Source organism: Mya arenaria, chromosome 5 (assembly GCF_026914265.1).
Source record: "Mya arenaria isolate MELC-2E11 chromosome 5, ASM2691426v1".
Taxonomy (NCBI): Eukaryota; Metazoa; Mollusca; class Bivalvia; order Myida; family Myidae; genus Mya; species Mya arenaria.
The window spans coordinates 58,395,712-58,409,835 of NC_069126.1; the positions used below are offsets into that span (position 1 = coordinate 58,395,712).

The 14,124-nt window shown below is 35.1% G+C and overlaps 1 protein-coding gene across 2 annotated transcripts in view; it reads right to left on the reverse strand.

Annotated features, from left to right (window-relative positions):
* LOC128236296 (hemicentin-1-like) overlaps window positions 1-14,124 on the reverse strand; it is an 81,122-nt gene that overhangs the window by 34,403 nt on the left and 32,595 nt on the right. For both annotated transcript variants that reach the window (XM_052951183.1, XM_052951182.1), the window contains exons 3-6: window positions 9,400-9,732; window positions 3,099-3,392; window positions 732-1,031; window positions 229-507 (exon numbers count right to left, since the gene is read on the reverse strand). In XM_052951183.1, coding sequence (XP_052807143.1) covers window positions 229-507; window positions 732-1,031; window positions 3,099-3,392; window positions 9,400-9,732 — 1,206 coding nt within the window. The remainder of the gene's footprint in view (window positions 1-228; window positions 508-731; window positions 1,032-3,098; window positions 3,393-9,399; window positions 9,733-14,124) is intronic.

Consider the following 14,124-nt stretch of genomic DNA (forward strand, 5'->3'; position numbering starts at 1 on the left):
ATTGATTAGACATTTTGGAAAACGAATTGTGTACACTGCTTTCCAAACCCCTACAGAACAAACACCTAAGTGACGCAAATTAATGAAGACGCAATGAATGCCAATGTGGAAAGACTATAACGCTCAAATGTGAGCAAGCAAATTTGGCGCACGAAAGCGAGCGAATAAAATAGCTATCTAAGATCACAGTTTTACGTGAGTGCAAGGTATACTTAAACTTTTACATACACTGAACATTGAGGTCAATGGTTCCGCTATGACTTCCAGTGGTGGCGGGCGCTCCAGTAGGCGTTATCTGGTTCGTTGCGGTACACGTATACATGCCGGCGTCTGATTTCTTCACAGAGCTGATACTGACATTCTGGCTGTTCCATTGTCTGTTGTCAACTGATCTAGTCCAGACAAAGGATGTCTCAGAAGGATTCCCAGAAGCAAATAGGCATTGGAAGTTTAAGTCTCTGCCCTTTAATATGGCATGAGTCTCCGGAAGTTGCACTTTGGGTCCAACTACAGAAATAGAAATAAAGTTTATCAGTTATTTTCAGCTTTCTTCAAGCCTGAAAACGGCAAAACTATTGGCTGTATATATGCGTTTCTGCAAATTTATATAGAACAGCATTTAACACAGATTTCCATTCATTGCTCCAGTCCAGATTGCTTATGCTATAATAGTTACTGCCATATTAAAGAATAAATACGTACATTACTAATAGGTCAGTAAAACAACGTACACTGAACATCCACTGAGAACGTTGTGTTTTTTGTTCCCGTTTCCGTGTTTTCTCTTGTGGGATCCATTGTGTTTGTAACCATCAGAGTGTATTGGCCTTGGTCGGCGGGGTGCTTGACATTGGTCAGGGTCAAACTGGCTCCGGGAACTTGTCCACGGCCCGGAGTTGACCACGTGTATGTGATAAAGGTCGGGTTGGCGGAACTTGTGCAGTTGATTGTGCGATCTGTGCCCTCCACGAGTATAACAGTGGTCGATATTGAAGTCCCGCTTATGGCGCATGATGGTGCTTGCGGGGAATCTACAGATATAATAACAAAAGGAGTTAATGTAGTGTATAATTGTATTCTTTGGTGGGTTGGCTAACTGGTTCGGCTCTCCCTCGAATTTTAGCATTGTTCGAGATAGTTGTTCCGCTAGTCGTTCATGTTTGTGTTGGGAGATATGATTTATTATAATGCTTTAATTTTTAGGCGTGTTGGCTGTGCAGCTGATAGTGCGGTCGTTGGTCTCCATGACTATAGCAGCAGTCGAGTTAGAACTTCCACAAACTGTTTTACGTGGATGATATGTAGAAGGAATACATTTTAATGCATAGTTTTGATTTAAAAAGTGTAAAAGGAACTGGTTAATTTGGTAGTTGTTCTCCTCTTCTCTACATATGTACAGTCACTTAGTGGTAACTGATCATCTCAAGAGAGGCAAAGGAATGCACCACACCTAGATATGGCTTTCACATGGGTACAAAAGGAAAAATGCACCCATCCTCAAGCCTGGTGGCAGTTGCCCCGTCTGTATAACCCTCTTATGGCCTGCTAAGATTGTTTTGTGCATAAAGTAATGATAGATGAGATCTATCCAATTATATTGCAACTAATTAACATGAAAATGAATTTCATTAACTTTAGTAATAGCAATATACCCTATTTTGGTGCCCTTTTATGCTGTGCACCATACTAAGAAAACGATAACTCATAAACTTTCAGTTTTTGTTATTATCTACAATCTTAAAGACGAAAACAACACAATCACGGCCTCTAAACGCCAGCTCCACCACTTTACGGTGGTGCAAAGAAAAAGAGCTGTCGACACTTCCGTGGTGGAGCTGTGCCCAATATTTACATTAACAAACGTGAGTATGATTTATATTTTATTTGATAATTTCATTTAGCGGACATATTTTGAAAATCGGAGAATGTGGTACCATGTAAGAACATTTATACTGTAGGCTGGTTACTATTTCGTTTCAATATTGTGCAAACTGTGGTGTCAGGAGCTTTTCTCCCGAATCGAACTGGTGCATATTTTGTGATCTGATTGCATAGCAAGTACATTTCGATGCTTACACAACCCGTACGAACATTCTCACGCATGCAAACATAACTGTTATGTATAGTACCGGAACACAACAAAACTGATAAACACTTCTTAAAAAGGAAAAATGCACATATTTATAAAAGTGGTGGCGCTGTTGCCCTAGTGGTGGCGCTAGTGGTGTGTAAGCACCGAAATGTACTTGCTATGCAATCAGATCACAAAATATGCACAAGTCCGATACGGGAGGAAAGCTCCTGACACCACAGTTTGCACAATATTGAAACGAAATAGTAACCAGCCTACAGTAGAAATGTTCTTACACGGTACCACATTCTCCGATTTTCGAAATATGTCAGTAAAATGAATTTATCAAATAAAATATAAATCATACTCACGATTGTTCATGTAAACATAGGGCACAGCTCCACAATGTGAAGTGTTTTTTTCACGTGAAATCGTTCTAAGTTTATGGGTTAAATTGGCATTAATCAAAAATAACTCATTTGTGTTATTTCTAGTAAAACTCATTATTTTTTAACACTGAAATTTCCATTTCTTTCATATGAATCATCTGGCAGTTCTGCTATGGTGGTAAACAATCAGAGCGTTGTTACCCTGAATTCACGCGTAATGAAAGTGTTATTCATATTTTCCAAGGCCAGTCGAAAAAAGTAACATCTGCTGTATTTGTGCAGTTCGCTTTCAATTTCCCCTATGTCGTTAAAAGCAAGTACAACAAATGTACATAACTATAATTTGTCATGAGCTATAATAAATTGAAAGCAAATATTATGAAACCAAAACAGTTAGGAACATTAAGACCAGTCAGCTGCACAGCAGAACAATATCGTTTAAGGAAGATGAATGAAATATTACCATATTACATCCCTTTGGTCTAAGTTAGAATAAATACATGTAGTTATTCAATTCAAATGTTCAAGATTGTAGAACTACAGCTATATTTGGTTAATTATATTGCCGTATCCGGAAATAACTTTATCTTAGAAAAGGATGGATTAATGCGCGATCCGTTCCGTTTGACCTCACTTACACAGAACTTGAAGGTTTATGGTTGTTGGCTGTCTTTTCACAACCGCTGTCCCTCCAGTAGGTGACAACGTGTTCAATGCTGTACACGTGACACCTCCGGCGTATGTGGTCTGCACGCTTGCCAGTGTGAGCGTGGATCCACTTTCTGAGCCTCCACCAGGGTATGTCCACGTGTAAGTCGGGATCGGGTTGCCCGTGCTGCTGCAGATGAGCGTCATAGGACGTCCTGATATTACCCGTACAGAGGAGGTAACTTCGGAACCCTTGTAGAATACTTTCGGTGTGAAGGGTTCATCTGTAAATAGGATTAGAAAAGCATAGCGTTTATATAAACAGGGTCATGAAGAACGTCCAGAAAAGATATGTACAATGATGTAACATCAGCCAGGCCCCAATTTCTCGAAACATATTAAATGACTTATAACAGGATGAAGCTAAGCGCACTACTTTTGTCTTTCAAAAAGTTGCGTAATGGTTATTTTATAAAGAGTTTTTATGCTTTAGAAATAAATAAACATATTGATAATTACAATAAGCCATTTTTCATAAAAAAATAAATATTAAGTTTGTACTTTGCCTTATTAAAACAAGCAATTTAAGCTTGTTAACTTAAGAAATTTCGAGAAATTGGGGCCGGATATTTTGAAGGAAATTTTGTGGATTTATATAAGTATATGTTTAAATATAAAAATATGGTTACCATAATGTTTCTCTCTACAAGGCATTATAACATTCATATACCGTCAGGAAAAATTGTTTTGTTTGAGCTTGTTTATATTTAAAGCATTAAGGCGCATTTAATCATTCATTGGTTTGATTTATTAAATTATTTCCGGACACAACGGAAACGGGTTTTCATATCATATACCAAATGGAACGTGCAGAACTCAATTGTTCATGTGAAATAATATCGGAACTCTTTTAGGATACTATAAATGTGAATGGTTCTTCCGTAAATAGAAAAAAGGTTTGAATTTTTTTTATATGTATTAATATGGAGATCGTCCGCAGAATATCAAGCAAAACGATTGCTTGAAGCCATTGTTGGAGATATGATAAATCGTATCTAATTTACACACAAATGAAGTTTCATGTATCATAAAACACATTCTAAAACTAAGAAAAGTGTTTTATATCTAACACCTTAATATTCGACCTTTCAAATTTTCATTTAATAAATGGCAGCGTAGTAATTTGGTCATGTATTCATGCCCAGCTTAAAATGAAAGTGTTTTCGCTATTTATTTTGAAACTTAGATGCACTAACACAACTTCATTGAATACTGTTCATAAAACCTTTGCACTAAGAAAGGAGCGAATAATTAACTATAAAAACGATTACCAGAGAACTTTTTCTCAACAAACCGGAAATTGAAAATTGACAGCTACGTCATCAGCTATTATATATATAAGAATTTGCTTGAGGGGCGTCCCATGGGATAACGGCGTTAAAAAAAAACCTTTGCAAAAAGGGGTAATTAAGAAATTAAATCAAAATACTAATAAAACTCAGAAAATAAGCATAAAAAAACAGAACATTTGTTTTTTTCAGTGTAAGATAGTCTTTTATTTCACTCTTGATCATAGAAAACTATATTTTCACGAGTGGCTTCGTGAAAATATGTTTTTCTATGACACTCGTGAAATAAATATAGGATATTTGTTTATTTCAGTGTAAGATCGTATTTTATTTCACGAGTGTCATAGAAAAACATATTTTCAGGAGTGGCGAATAAAATGAGTTTTATTAGTTTTTTTTAATTTATTTCTTAATTACCCCCTTTTTGGAAAAGGGTGTTATTTACGCCGCTACCCGTGGGGCGCCCCTCACGCAAAATTATAGCTGTCAACATTTCTATTTCCGGTTTGTTGAGAAATATTTCTCTGCTATTCATTCTTATAGTTAATTATTCGTTCGTTTTTAAGTGCAAAGCTTTTATGAACAGTAATCAATGAAGTTTTATAAGTGCACATATGTTCCAAAAAATAACGCAAATGCTTTTATTTTAAGTAGGGCATGGATACTTAACCAAATTACCACGCCGCTATTTATGAATGAAAATTTGGAAGGTCAAATGTGTTAGCAAAACAAATGCGGACACTCATTTGATTTCAAACATTCTTCTACTTTTAAGACTGCATGGGTTCCATAGTAAATGAATATTCAGTCATCTTACTGTCAGAGACCAGTCTGTTTCGCTTGAAAACAGGTTTGTTTTCCAGGTAAAGAGTGAATGCCACGCTAGTTTGTTGAAAATTTTAAGGCGTGGGTGGGATAAAAAATATCGGATTATCTTTAAATTGTTCTGTGAAATTTCCGGGAAGCTCATTTTACGTATTACAACAGCAAACAGTTCAAAATACATTTGAACGATGATATAAAATTCTATTTATGTTCGAACAGTTGTTTTCGTCTGTAATTTGTTTGGTATGAGAGCAAATGTTCGAACATTCAGCTTCAAGATCAAGAAAATGGTTGAAAAACGGGATAACTGGTAATAAAAGGTAAGTTGTTAATTTCCAATTATATATTTATTTGAATTTATAAAACATTTCTTTAACTGTTAAACATTTTTCTGGCCAACATTCACTGGTTCAAAGTGAAGTGTTCTGTTTTGATCAAGGCAAGTTACTACAAAGGAATTTAAAAGTAGTTCTGAAAACTGATATTTTCACTTATTTTGCAGTGAAAATATCAAATTGGTATTTTCACTGTTGTTATTTCACTGTTAAAACCCAATTTCATCAAAAAGCATGAAAGAAAATACGATCTTATTCTGAAATAAACAAATATCCTCTCTCTATATATTTAACAAGAGCACCAACTGTCACAAAGTACGCCCGTCTTTATTTTAGGACATGTACGTTAAACCAAACTTAGGCAGCAGAAACTGTCAATACTGTTTCTACAAATTAAGTGTATAATGACAGTCCGGAGTGACATAAGCGATATGACTGGATTTCGAATTCATCTGAGGTACAATGCCAATAAACATCTAACCAAACTTTGTGATGGTTAGACAAGCGCTTCTAAAGATTTTGAGTAGACCAGACCAATGGAAGACCATTTAATTTCATTACAATAACTCATCAGTGACTGAGACGATATGATATGGCTGGTTATCATATTCCACCAAGATATTATGTAAATTCACTTTCCGACCAAATGTGGTGGTGATAGGACAAGCTTCTTAAGTTATTCAGCGGACAGTAACTGGACGCCACGCGCCCGCACGCCATAGGTAAAAATATGTCCCGTTTTTTTTTTCTTTTTAACGGGAGCATAAAAGAAAACTAGTGCAATATTTATATGACGTAAAAGGTCAAAATGTATCGAATGTGCGTGCAATGTTGCCAATCTTTTAAGTAGTTTGTGCAAGTATTTACAAAGCATATTTTTAAATAAAAACACTGGATAATTTGGAGATTACCTAGTTTCATGATAGGAAATGTTCCTCGTCTTTATAAGAGGCTTTTACGTTATTTCATAAAATTAATCATTTAAGCCTGTTATTTGGCGACACAAGTTCGCATGTTTGATGACGTATAACTGTTTGCTTAGGTTCTCTGTTAGAAAGAGGCTAATATAAAATCGTATGCAAACTTTTTATATTCTGATTGAGTTACATTACAATTTAATTTTACAGATGATCTTAAACTAAGAGGAGTTGCGGAAGTCTTTTACATTGATCTTATCAACATAATCTAACCAATATTGTATGGATACTATTTATTATTATTATTATTATTATTATTATTATTATTATTATTATTATTACTATTATTATTATTATTATTATTATTATTATTATTATTATTATTATTATTATTATTATTATTATTATTATTATTTACGACCGGCATGATCACTTATTGACGTCATGCATTCTGAGCAAAAAAGACATAGAGGATCTGTCATAGGTCGTGATATGAAACATTTATTAATCAACAAGTACCTATTTGACGCGATTCGGGGACAATCGTAGCAGTACTATTAGACAATTGACGACACTACATGCCAAAACTCTGCCAATATCGAACAAAGTCGGCCAATATGAGTTTCCGCCGTTTTGATTGGCTACTAAATTCGCCAAATATAGAATTTTTAGAAATGTACTATTTTGATTGGCTGTCAGAACTCGCCTAATATAAGAAATAGGCTGGATTTTTCATTTAAAAAGGTTGACATTTTGTTTCTTGACTTTTCGACTGTTTTGAAAATTTTGTGCTTCGTTTAAAACATATTTGGAACTACTAGCCTACTAATACTTAAACCGCTTAGTACGGTTTGAAATTACAGTTGTATTTAACCTGTTGGTGGACTGTACTATTATATTTGTTTTGAAAACCGACAAGATGGTCGAGGAAAGGTGAACATTTTGAACGTTTGGCAAACGATTTACGAAAGAAGTCATGCTTCTTTAGACCAGTGTGTGTATACCACGTGATAAATTGCATCATAAATGCTAATACGGAAGGCAATATTTTGCATCGAATGGCGACAACTTTCCTATTTCTTCACCAATTTAAAGGAAATATAGCGCAGTCTGCACCGCTGACAGAGGCCCGCTCTTGGTCTTTTACCAGAATTTGATTGAGGGTGTTGTTTCTTAAAACACTTCGACAAACCTTTTTGCAATACGGCCATCTGACTGAGCACTGTAAAAACATTTTTGGTAAACAGGTTTGTCGAAGTGTTTGCTGAAATTAATCACCTTATCAAACCACCGGTAATAAAACGAAGGCGTGGCTCTTTAAATGGCTTAGATTGCCCTTTGTTTCATTCAAAATGATGTACTTGAAAAAAAGTTATCTTTGATTTAAGTCTTCATTTTAAGCAAAATATTGCCTTCTGACGTATCATATATGACGTAATTTATCACGTGGTATACACACACTGTAGACTACACAGTGATTTTTTCATAGGTATGTGCAATTTCACTAAAAGGATGCATGTCAAAATCAGTAAAGTCAAGTCTAGAAAAGCAGACACTATGAATGAATAAGCGATAAATAAGCTTTATCATAAGTTATTATATATATATTTAACCAAGATGTCGTAACATACGTAATAGTAAATCACTAAAATACGTATTATTAAGTTGATTTCATATTGGCAGAGTTAGTTGTCCTCGGTCAGCAGTAGTTGACTTCGCCCTTCGGGCTCAGGCAAATACCGCGAACCTCGGATATATAACTGGGCCAATATGAAAATCACCTATTAATATTAATTAATTATAACATTTATTCGACGACTTCAGGAAATATGCCTGTAAGCGAGCCTTTCCCTGGACAAGTAATAAAACATTGTGTTTTTTATGATGACAGGTGCTAGCTTCTTTTGATCACATGTTTCTTCCAGTAATGAAAAGCATACAGGACCAACATGTTTTACCTGCACTAGTGATGAGCCGAATACTATTAAGCAATGCAAATCACCGAGCTGCACGTATTGCAGAAATGTAGTACCCGTAATGATTTAAAGCTACGATACATCCGATTATTTTAAATCTGTTTGTAAGTAAAAAGGATACTAAGATGATAAACAGTAAGAATCACAACAAAACATCATACTTTTACCGACATTTGTTTTCTTTCAAATCGTCACATCATATCCGATAATATGACGTCCTAATTTGAAATATGTTCATGACGTCAATTCCTGTTTAAAAACGTTCAGTATGGAACGCTTTAATGAATGTTTTTCACGAAATCAAGACGAAAAACCAGGATTTCCTCTTATGATTTATATGGGAAATTGACTACTTTATTCCAAAAGAGAAGTTAACGTATGGCTTGCTAGTAAATTGCCATTTGAGCAATTATTTTTGCCAGTTAATTTGGTTAAAAATATGCGGATTTATTTATTTTCTAACCAATAGAAATAGAGCAATGTTACACAACACATGTGTTATACAGAAACATACGTGGTGGCTATATTAAACTGGAAACAAGGTATAGCATGTATCAAAAAGTGGATATGTTGAGCACCAATAATAAAGTGGCAGTATTTGTCAGGCGTCGTTTAAAATCATATACATATTAAGATGGTCCCAAAGACGGTTTTCATCCCATGTCACATAGTCCTCAGCTTTTTTGAGAATTTAAAAAGACATGAGATTACTGATCTTCACTTGCACATAAGAGCTTCGATGCACTAATTACTATGATTTAGGATATATATACGAAATGCCTTCTAAATCTTATACCTCTAAGAGTTTTGCCATTGTTTGCGCAGCAGTACACGACCTGTATTGTGCTATTTAACAAAAGTAACTCAAAGTTCAACAATACATTCTTACACTGAACATCTATGACAACGCTGTAGGAATACAGCCAATTCCCGCTGTTGTTTGCCCTGCAGTACACGCCCACCTCATGATCGTTTCTCTGCACAGTCAACGTCAGTTTACCGATAGTTACAAAAAAAGTGCCACTTGCTCTAGTGTTTGTCTCTGTCCCGGTAGTAATCAGAGTACCATCCGCCCTGTCCTGTGTACCGTTAGTCTTGTACCACTCCACGATAGCTTGGGGGTTTCCGGCAGATGTTTCACACCTGAACTGCCGAGCGGTGTTTTCTATGACGAACACGGAGCTGACCGCCGGGAAAACCATAGACACTGCAGTTATGCCGACTGTAAACAAAGAGGTAACACTTAACTTTGCGAGTTCGTGTCCGTTAGTATTGACTAATATTCAGCATGTTTATATTTGCAGTACAGTGCAACAAACCTAACATAATCTACTTTAGGTAATAAATGGTTCGTTAATTGCATTCACGTATTGACTTAAGATCAGAAAAAATGGATTTGGTCTTATCCGTTTCCATGTGGTGAAAAGTTGAATAAATACACAAAAATAACTTACGACAACCTTAAGAGAGTGTTTGCTAAGGTATAGCTAATTGCTTTGAGTCAGCAAAATAGCGATACCTTAGCGTCCCATTAACTCAACCTTAAGAGAAAAACTCAACTCATTTACGAGAGTATTAAGGAAGTAGAACCAGGGCAGTATATTTAACAAGAAGTAGCAGTTTCACAGTAACATAGTACAATAAATTGTGAATCGAATAATTCGAGTAATAATACATTATGTTGTTATAAAATCCAAACGTATTCGGACAGCTATTTGAAGAAAGTATTTTCACTTGAGAATTAAACTCTCATAGCAGATGATAATACATAATGTTACGATGATAAAACATACTTGAAATGACGATAATACATTCTTGTAATGAAAATAATACATACTCGTAACGATGATAATACATGCTTGTTACTTCAATAATACATGCTTGCTACAGAAATTATTCATTCTTGTAACGACGAAAACACATGCTTGCTACGACGAAAATGCAAATCAGTACAACGATAATACATACTTGTTACGACGATAATACATACTTGCTACGAATATAATAAATGCTTGTAACGACGATAATACATACTTTTAACGAATATATAAAATACTTGTTACGACTATAAAACATAGTTCTCACGATGAAAATACATACGTTTTTAAAGCTGACCTCGGAAGGATTGCCAGTTATAACAGTTTTTTTAGTGTTTTGTCTCAGAATCAGCTGAGTTTGGTATCAATGCCTTCAAAACAGCTATATACGATAATTTAAAGAAGAGGAGATCTGAATTCTTTGTGAAATTGCCGAAATGTGTATTCTTCTTTAAGCGTCAGTAACGCTTTTAGACATAAAATGTCAAAGTTCAACGTAAATATGAAAATCTGCTATCTGATATTTTTCAGCATTCTCTGGTTTCCAGACATACACGCACAAATTAATCCAATATTAAAATGGGTGAGAATGAAGCTTTAATACATTATTGCTGCCACGAAACTGTGCACTTGTTAGGACTACAATAAATACGTATTACGACTATAATGCTCATGAATATATATATATGCTAACCAGAAGGCAACAAAGGGCAATCTATGCCGCTATAGAAGACCCGCATTCGTTTTATTTACGGAGTTTGATAAGACGATTAGTTTCATCAACACTTCGACAAACCTGTTTCCAAAATAATGTTTTGACAGTACCCCGTCAGGCGGCCGTATTGCGAAAAGGTTTGTCGAAGTGTTTTAAGAAACTAAACTCTCAATGAAACTCCGGTACAAAACCGAATGCGGGGCTCCGTAAGCAACGTAGACTGCGCTATGATTCATTTAATATGTTGAATAAATAGAAAAGCTATCTTTGTAAAAGTCTTCATTCGAAGCAAAATATTACCTTATGACGTATCATTTAAGACGCAATTTATCACCTGGTATATACACACTTTATTTATTACGTAGATCAAAATATTTTAACGACAATAATACTTATTTGTAACGACGATGAGACAGACTTCTTACGACTATGGAAAATGCTTGAAACGAAAGCAAAAACATACTAGACTAAAATACATGCTTGTTTCTACTAAAATACATAATTGTTACGTTTAACATTCATTGGGGATGTAATGAAAGGACGCTTTTCTGGTCACCTGTATCACGTCGAGTTCGGTGTTTAAACACGTATCCGTTGAGACCGCATGGCGAGACGGATACATGCTTACTCACAGAGACGTGATGCAGGTCAACAGAAAAGCATCCTATCGTACTATTCGATTTATTATATACCTGCCTATTTAATTATTCCTTTTTATTTTTTGGCTTTAATTTGATTTAAAATTACCGCTATCTGTCAACTGTCAAAATATGGAAGGGCTTGTCCGTATGAATGTGTTACAAACTTGTGTATTAAACTCAATGGAGTCTACTCCAGCGAAACGAAGTCAGAGGTTACAGAACTCACTTTACTGAGCAAAATAAGAAAAAAATGTTTCATATCGCAGCAAAATAAACAAATCGCAAATAAAAAAAAAACAATTATTAAATGTTGCAGCACAAAAACTAACAAACATTAATGGTATATATTTTACGTGTTTACACTAATCGTCATTTCCTGTAGACGTAACGCAGCTATTTTAACAAGGTGAATGTTCGTCGGATATTTGACGATCTTTTTATAGAGAATTGAGGGAAGTTCGTTACTCAACCGCTTTTTACTATCTATTGCCTTCTTCTTCGTATTGGCGAGCTGCTGATGTTTATTATGATGCTACGATTTATAAACTTCGAATTGGCAAACAACAAGTTGTCTAGATGGATTGGGATTGTTCTCTGCTTCGTGCTTATCCTCATGTATCTTTAAAGAACCATGTTCCTGAATATTAACATGCTTCTGGTGGCGTGAGTTAAGTTAGATTATATTATGTATCTAAAATTTGACAGGTATTGTCAGTACTTTTTGTAGTGTAGATCCTAGACTACACACATTATTAGCATGTTACGGAATCAGAAAACGACAGTATGGTGATACGGAATTTTTTACTACGGCGTACAGTATTTTCACTGTTGGATATGGGAAAGGGAATTGATATGCATATAATTAATACTTGTTCCGATTATTGCAATGACGACAGCAGAACCATACCGACGATGATAATTCTTGTTTGGTCTTTAGTACATACTATACAGATAAATAATGCACACTTGTTACGAATATTGTACATACTTGTAACGACGATAATACATACTTGTAACGACGATAATACATACTTGTAACGACGATAATACATACTTGTAACGACGATAATACACACTTGTTACGACGATAATACATACTTGTAACGACGATAATACATACGTGATACGAATATAGTACGTACTTGTAACGACGAAAATACATACGTGATACGAATATAGTACATACTTGTAACGACGAAGATACATACTTCTTACGACTATAGTACATGCTTGTAACGACGATAATACACACGTGTTACGACGATAATACTCACTTGTTACGAGGATAATGCATACTTGTTGCGACGATAATACACACTTGTTATGACGATAATGCATACTGATTGCGACGATAATACACACTTGTTACGACGATAATGCATACTTGTAACGACGATAATGCATACTTGTAACGACGATAATACATACATGTAACGACGATAATACATACTTGTAACGACGATAATGCATACTTGTTACGACGATAATGCATACATGTAACGACGATAATGCATACTGGTAACGACGATAATACATACATGTAACGACGATAATGCATACTTGTAACGACGATAATGCATACATGTAACGACGATAATGCATACTTGTAACGACGATAATGCGTACTTGTTGCGACGATAATGTACACTTGTTACGACGATAATGCATATTTGTAACGACAATAATGCATACTTGTTGCGACGATAATACACACTTGTTACGACGATAATGTACACTTGTTGCGACGATAATGCATACTTGTTGCGACGATAATACACACTTGTCACGACGATAATGCATACTTGTTGCGACGATAATGCGTACTTGTTGCGACGATAATGTACACTTGTTACGACGATAATGCATATTTGTAACGACAATAATGCATACTTGTTGCGACGATAATACACACTTGTTACGACGATAATGTACACTTGTTACGACGATAATGCATACATGTAACGACGATAATACATACTTGTAACGACGATAATACATTCTTGTAACGACGATAATACATACTTGTAACGACGATAATGCATACTTGTAACGACGATAATACATACTTGTAACGACGATAATGCATACTTGTAACGACGATAATGCATACTTGTAACGACGAAAATATACATTTGTTACGACGATAATGCATACTTGTTACGACGATAATGCATACTTGTTGCGACGATACTTAACACTTGTTACGACAATAATACACACTTGTTACGACGATAATGCATACTTGTTGCAACGATAATACAAACTTGTTACGACGATAATGCATACTTTTAAAGACGATAATGCATACTTGTTACGAATATAGTACATACTTGTAACGACGATAAAACATACTTGTTACGAATATAGTACATACTTGTAAAGACGATAATACACACTTGCTACGTGGATAATGCATACTGGTTAGGACGATAATGCATACT